The sequence below is a fragment of the Bison bison genome, unplaced genomic scaffold (assembly GCF_000754665.1).
Source record: "Bison bison bison isolate TAMUID 2011002044 unplaced genomic scaffold, Bison_UMD1.0 scf7180017864460, whole genome shotgun sequence".
In the NCBI taxonomy this organism is placed as follows: domain Eukaryota; kingdom Metazoa; phylum Chordata; class Mammalia; order Artiodactyla; family Bovidae; genus Bison; species Bison bison.
In genome coordinates, this window is record NW_011495022.1 from 2,547,726 (window position 1) to 2,555,523 (window position 7,798).

General features: G+C 38.7%; 1 protein-coding gene across 8 annotated transcripts in view; it reads right to left on the minus strand.

Annotated features, from left to right (window-relative positions):
* OSBPL6 (oxysterol binding protein-like 6) overlaps positions 1–7,798 on the minus strand; it is a 154,824-nt gene that overhangs the window by 67,041 nt on the left and 79,985 nt on the right. For 7 of the 8 annotated variants that reach the window (XM_010859762.1, XM_010859766.1, XM_010859760.1 and 4 more), the window contains one exon: positions 1,074–1,166. In XM_010859762.1, the coding sequence (XP_010858064.1) occupies positions 1,074–1,166 (93 nt within the window). Of the gene's footprint in view, positions 1–1,073; positions 1,167–5,660; positions 6,474–7,798 lie in introns of those variants that run through there. The other variant, XM_010859765.1, reaches the window with a different exon arrangement.

A 7,798-nucleotide genomic window follows, 5' to 3' on the forward strand; every position in this document is an offset into this window, starting at 1 on the left:
ATAAGTAGGATGGTGTCTCCTCGACTTTTCTTTGTGATTTTTGCATTTTAGGCATAAATTAATTGAGATGTTCCCATAGTCTGAGGAAAACGAAGCCCAAGGAGAGGGAACACCGGCTTCCACGATTCAGAAAAGGTCTGCATCAGTAGTCTTTGTGTTGTCCTCTGAGCTCACTGCTAGGAAGACCAGCTGTAAGGGTGCTGAACTCTGAACATACAGCAGCCCCTCTGGGTAGGGACTCTTTTACCCTGCAGGTGGGGCAGAGTTTAAACGAGTCTGTTTGAGTCCCTGCCCTGCTACTCAGCAGCTTGTTTACTCTGGGCAAGTTACTAACTCTTGGTTCCTGTATTTGTAAAATGTTATAAATATCCACACTACATGGAACTGCTCATAAGGATTAAGTAAATGGAATCAAGTCTTAGTATAATACCTCGTACCCAGTGCATGGTACCTGCGGTTGCTGTTGTTGTTACATCTGGGCCCAGTGACTTTTTAAAATTACCTTGATATAGAAATATTAGTTCATCTCTCCAACAGAGAAGGACAATAATTTCTCTTGCCTTTCCCTTAGAACAAAGAGAAAGTGAAAAGAAATGAAAGTGTTAGTCACTCAGTTGTGTCCAACGCTTTGCAACCCCGTGGACTGTAGACCACCAGGCTCCTCTGCCTGTGGAATTCTCCAGGCAAGAATACTGGATTGGAGTATTTCAATTTCAAAAGTGGACTGGCGTATTTCAATTTATTTCCTCCTCCAGGGGATCTTCCGCACCCAGCGATCCAACCCGAGTCTCCTGCATTGCAGGCAGATTCTTTACTTTCTCAGCCACCAGGGAAGCCCCAAACAAAGAGAATTCTGGCCATCTGTATGTAACCCTGCAAATCTCAGCAAATACACTTTCATCTCTTCCCTTCTCAGGGCAAGATACCCTACATACTGGGGGTGGAAAGAAGAGATAGAGCAGTTCTACAATGGGCATGATAACTAGTTTAGGGAAGTCAGGTGAAAGAGGTGTCGTTCCACTGGCCCCAGGCTAGGCATCCTGCCACCTGGAGAGCAGCACACTGTCACTGACCTTAGAGAGGGGCACCGGCTCTGGTTCCAGCAGTTGCCGACTTATAGAGGGTTCGGTGCTCGTGGAAGAAGTCCTCTCCAGTATGTGGATGCTCTGAAAATACACGGAAATACAGCTGAGGGTTAGAGAATCCATTCTTCATGTGGATGGACAGGAGGGTGAGATCACACACATCACAGGAGGAGCAGTGGGCTAGGTTAAAGACGACAAGTTCCAGAGGGGAGACCAACAGCAGCAACAACGCTAAGAAAAGTGTCAGGACAGTGTCTCCTTCTCTTATGGATTTGATGGTGAATTTCTGCTACAATACTGATTTTAGTCTTAGAGAAAGAGTCAGGGAGCACACAAATTAAAAACAAACAAACATGGAATAAGTCCCAACATTTTAATAACTTTATAAGAATGGTGGTACACCTACTACTTAGATTTGCTCATCTTTCAAATGGCAGGAAACAGAGAAAGATCTACATCAAAAATCCCAGAGCCATAATACTGTTTAGTCTCTAGAGTTTCTTATAATCCTTATAATTAGATATTATAATAGTATAATTATTATATAGTTACAATACTATAATTCTTAAATGCAGAGAAGAAAACAATTCAACAAGCAGTAGATATCTTTTACAAAGATTATAAAGAGCATTCACAGGTCAGTAAGATGACATTCCAACAGGAAAATACGCAAAGTTATATGGGCAGGCAACTTGTGCAGAATATTGGAAAAGATGTTCAACTTCAACCACAGAGGTATTTACAGAAATGAAAACCAAAATAATAATGATTTTTTAAAACCCATTACATTCAAGAATAGATCATGGTTGGGGGAAAAGGAGTATACAATCGGTATACTTTTTAAAGAGGAATTTTGCAATTTTATTAAAAAGCCTTTGGAGAAAAAAATACTGCCTCATCGGCCCAGCAATCTTATAGCTAAGTCTTTAAGGAAGTAATCAGACTAGTATGGAAAGATATAGGAACAGATACACTTACTAAAGCATTATCTTATTAGAGTAAAAAAATCTAATATATATGAGAATGGTACAGATTATTAAGGAAGTATTAATACCATGCAATGATTAAAAATGATAACATGAACTTTGGTCTACTGATATGGAAAAGATTGTCATGGTGTTTGGTTAACTAAATAATCAGGCTAGAAAGAATATGTAGAATATGATGCTGCTAAGCTTATAATAAAAATATATTCCAGAATGTTACAGTAGCTGTACAGAGGTGGTAGAATTACAGATGATTTTTAATTTTTTTCTTAACTTTTTTTAGTGCAAAAATATACATTACTTTATATTTGGAAGAAATTAAGCACTTTATACAAAGGGATAAATCTGAAAGACATTAAAGAAATAATCCAACGGAATTAATATTTAAATATAGGCTGAAAATGTAACATTTTTACTCTAGTTCTAACATTTCATTGTTTCAATACACAAAGTTGGATTTTATTTACCTATTAAGGTCTCTATTTTTCCTATCTCATTGGAAAACTGTCAGATTAATGCTTGCTTCTTCATAAAGCAAGTTACACTTTGACCTGAGCCAAATTATTCTAACTTCTATTCAGACTTTTGATTATTTCTGTTATCTTGAAAATCAGAAGCCTGACTGTAAATTTTTAAAATCGTATCTGATTGCTTTTTTAAGTCACTTATTAGAAAGAGAATAACTGAGGTGGAAGATTTATTTTTCCAATTTGTGAGGAAGTAGAAGAAATCAGAACAGATATTTGGTGACCAAACGCCTTTGTGGGCAGTGGGCAGCAAGAACTTCTAATCTGGCAGCCAGTGTGCCCACAGGCAATTGAAGCAGTAAATGGGACTCTGCTCTTTCCAGTCCTAGGTTCACTGCAATTAGCAGCGAAAAATGATAAATGGGACTGGTATCCACATCTGTGCCTGCGCCTTTTGTGGGCGTCAGAAGCAAAGGCGGACCATGAAGAGAAAACAGGCGGTGTGTGTTCAGATCTTTATCAACAATGGGAATAAATGACCTGGGACTTGTATTACTGTCCATGTTAGTACTCTGGATGGGATCCTACTTAAAACATATCAGCTAAATATGAAATTGAAATTTATTCTGAGATCATGCATGTCACAGGAACTAAAATGAGAATTATTGCTGTGGTTGAAGCAAAAATCATATTACCTTCTAGGACGCCCTCACAGCCTTTCATTTTTTGCGTGTGTGTTTAAAAATAATAAAACTAATATGTGCTCATTATAAAAAATTCAAATACAGAATAGAAATATATAAAAGAAGTCAAAGTTCCCACCCCACTGTTACTCACCCTCCTCATCCCTTTAGCTTATGCAGCAGTGGTTCTCAAAAAGTTGTCCATGAACCTTAGAGGTTCCCATGGCCCTTTCAGGGCATATGCAAGTTGAAAACTTCTTATAACCATACCAAAATGTTATTTATCTTTTTTACTCTCATTCTCTCTCTAATGTATAGGGAAGTTTGTCAGAGGTTATATAACATAAGTACGCCTCTCTATTTTCATACATGCAGGTGTCTGGGCAATAAAACACACATACATTGCCTTCGGGTCCCCGTTCCCTACCCCGCATAACAAATACACACAGTGAGAAATGCAAAACTTGGAAAGGAACTTGACCTTAACAGCGACGTAGGCAAGAAATAAAGGACTAACTCAGGGACTTAGCCAGGTGAAAGAAACTAAATCACCTAATATTCAATTCAAGCTACAGACACGGAAATCAATTTAGGATATTCAAAGTGTGAAAAAAAATGAATTTTGTCTCTATAGAGACCTGGGGATACTTAAAGGGCAGCTGGGATTCTGTGGGTCAGAAAAGTTAGTGACGAAACAAACCAGAACGGAATCTGTAAAATACCTACCGCAGTACCTGTCACGGAGAACACATTAGTTGTTTTCTCCACTCAATTTTACAAAAGTTTGCATTAGGGAAGAAAAGTAAGAGGTTCATTCATTTCAAACTTGTTATAACAAAGAGTCGGACACGACTTAGCGGCTGAACAACACATTCCAACTTAGTGGATAATCCAAACCCAAATTTTGTTGATTTTCCAAGGTACAGAAAATCATAAAAATGTTTACTAAGATAACTCTATCTTAGTAATAAATGGATATTTTTATTACCACTGTGAGGAAATTGAGGCTTTAAGAGATTAAATTGTGCTATACTGCTGCTAAGTCACTTCAGTCGTGTCCGACTCTGTGTGACCCCATAGACGGCAGCCCACCAGGCTCCCTCGTCCCTGGGATTCTCCAGGCAAGAACACTGGAGTGGGTTGCCATTTCCTCCTCCAATGCATGAAAGTGAAAAGTGAAAGTGAAGATGCTCAGTTGTATCCGACTCAGCGACCCCATGGACTGCAGCCTTCCAGGCTCCTCCATCCATGGGATTTTCCAGGCAAGAGTACTGGAGTGGGGTGCCACTGCCTTCTCCGAGTATACTGTATACTTGTATATTATTCAAACCTATCATCTATCTGATAATAAAAAATTAATCAACTACCTTAAGAATTGGCTTCAAACTCGTGGTTTTTAAATAAAAGTCAAAAATATATCCCTGAAGTTACGTAAGGACACACAATCACTCATTATTTTAATGAGATACCTAAGTAGGTGAATGCTATGTTCTTAATATGGGCAGATATGAAGAAGACAGTTTTCAAATCTGTCATACTCAGTCTTGGGCTCGAGTTCAACTGTGTGCTCCATGAAAGTAGGAACAAACTTATCTTCATCTTGGTTTCCCACTTCCTTGACCTCTAGCACAAGGCCCTGCATACTGTAGGCAGGTAATCTCTAGAATTTTTTAGATCTCTTTTATTAAGTTGTAGAGAATGGCCTCTCAGCAATCATTAACACAAGATCAGGTATAAAACTCCCTTCTAGTTTCATCTTGGAATTATAAAAATCACAGCTCCAATAAGACAGAACTTTTGAAAACATTTTAAAATAAGGACTTAACTTTTAAAACGAAAACATCTGGTGAGTTAACATCTGGTGAATTAAGCTCTTGTTTATTAGATTTAAAGCTGTGACTGGTCAATGGAGAACACAAAAAAATGTATTAATAATGTGGCAACATCTTCAGTAACAAAAATTAAATCTTCACACGTTTCCTTTAAGATCATAACTTGTGCTATACTTGGTTTTCTTCACAAGCTGCCTATTTTCATATTCTTTCACGGTGACTTGGAAATACATGCCACCTACCCTCAAGGTGTTATACATATTATATAAGAAGGTTAAATAAAGGATTACATATATTTGTTCATTGTTCTTTTAAAATCAAGTTTCCTTTCAAATACTAAAATTACAACTTAATTTCCAGGTCACTGTATTTTTTTAAAGACTTTTTTTTTTTTTTTTTCCCCTAGAACAGTTTTAGCTCCACAACAAAACTGAGAGGAAGGTACAGAGATTTCCATGTGCCCTTGCCCCCACACATGCATTGCTCTCCCCCATTATCAATCCCTCTGAACGGTGTGGTGACATTTGTGACAAAGGATGAACTTAGGTTCTTTCCAGGTCAGCATTTTAAGGAACTTGGAACACACAGAGAAGGTGAAAGTACTCACCCATCCTTTGTTCGCCCAGCTCAGAGAAAACCGATGCACACTTAGCTTAAAACCTGGAGTTGAGTGCATATTTCACTGCCGCTCTTTCAATTGGTAAAACTTAATCCCCTGGGTAATACCCACTAACCTTAATACCTCCTAGGCAGCAAGCAGAAATCTGTTGACGTGACTACAGTCTGGTTTATGTGGTATCAAAGATGTGGGTAAACAGACATACAAAGAGACATTCAATAACGGCCGAATGGTTTAGTCGCAACTCCTGCAGAGAGAAACACAACTCTCAAAATGAAAGTCCACAGAACTGCTGAATGGGTCTCTTGGCTTGTCTGGCCTGTTGTGTAATTTCATTTTAGAGATGTAAAAGAGGTGCTGGAAAAATGGTAGGTTGTGGCTACCAATTTCTGTATAGACTCACTTTCCATGCAAATTTAAAACAGTATTAAAGAGACCATTGCTCTCTGAATGTTAACTCCACTGAAATTGCTCATCTGATGAGTTTATCTAAGCTATAATATTTTTCTGTTCATGAACTGTATAAACTATTTTCAAAGAAAGATATCCAAAATGATTCATAAACTTTGAAAGTATTTTCTTGTTCAAGCTTCTGATGATTAGGCTTGTTTCTCTTCTAGTTTTTCTAATTTTGACAGAGCAACACTATTCCAGTGACACCAGTAGCCTTTACAGTGCTGCTGCTGATGACAATCGTGATAGTTCACATTCAGTGCTTTCTCTATCCCTGTCTCTTACACGGATTATTTCATTCCGTCTTCATCAAAAGCCTTTAAATAATGGCTATTCAATTTATTTTATGGCTGATTGAGCAGACAGAGCCTCAGTGAGGTTAATGACACACAGTAAGTATTAGAGTTGGAATGGAAATCAAGATTCTCCTCTGGACTCCAAGCTTTTAAATAGTGACCTCTACTAAAATCAAAGCTAGTATCAGATGTCAAGAGTGCTGGGAGAAAGTGGAAGCAATGACAGATTTTATTTTCTTGGGCTCCAAAATCACTGTGGATGGTGGCTGTAGCCATGAAATCAAGACACTTATTCCTTAGAAGGGAAGCTATGACAAACCTAGACAACATATTAAAAAGCTGAGACAACAGGGCTTCCCTGGTGGTCCAGGGGTTGAGTCCACCATGCAATGCAGGGGACACCAGTTCAATCCATGGTCCCGGAAGATCCCATATGCCGTGGGGCAGCTAAGGCCGTGTGCCACAACTACTGAGCCCGAGCTCCGGAAGCCGTGAGCCCCAACTACTGAGCCCGCATGCCATAACAACCACAGCCTGCGCACCCTGGAGCTTGTACTGCTCAACAAGAGAAGCCATGACAGTGAGACGTCCTTGCACCTCAACTACAGGGTGGCCCCCACTCACAAGCAGAGAGGGCCAGCATGCAGCAACGAAGATCCAGCACAGCCAAAAATTTAAACAAACAAACATACAAAAATAGATAATTAAAAAGCAAAACAAAACAGAGACATCACTTGGCAGACAAAGGTTCTACAGTCAAAGCTATGGTTTTTACAGTAGTCAGGTATGGATATGAGAGTTGGATCATAAAGAAGGCTCAGCACCGAATACTTGATGCCTTCGAACTGTGGTGCTGGAGAAGACTCTTGAGAGTCCCTTGAACTGCAAGGAGATCAAACCAGTCAGTCCTAAAGGAAATTAACCTTGCCTATTCATTGGAAGAACTGAATGTGTCTAAACCCCACTCCCCAAACAATTTTAGTACACCTACCAAGTACTGTAGGTCATTTAGAAAAACAGAAATAAAACATACATCAGCCTTTGTAATTAAGCATTTTTCATAACATATAAACAGTGTTCAGATATAAACTGTTTAGAGACTTCTAATAGATGTATAGTTAATTTGGTAATTCTCTCGCATGAGGTATAAGCTTCCATATGCTGGTTATTTAATAGATTTGCTACATAAGTAAAACATGGTTCACCTAGATAGTTTGATATGTATGGGCATTACTCCTAGTAGTATTTGTTTGTTGTCTTTTGTTGCTTTGCTCCTTCCGTGCAGGCTGAGACCTAATCTCCTGCAAGTACAGTAAAATAATTTACCTATTTTTGCAGACCCTATTCATAGGATAAAAAAAATTAAGATTGCCTTTT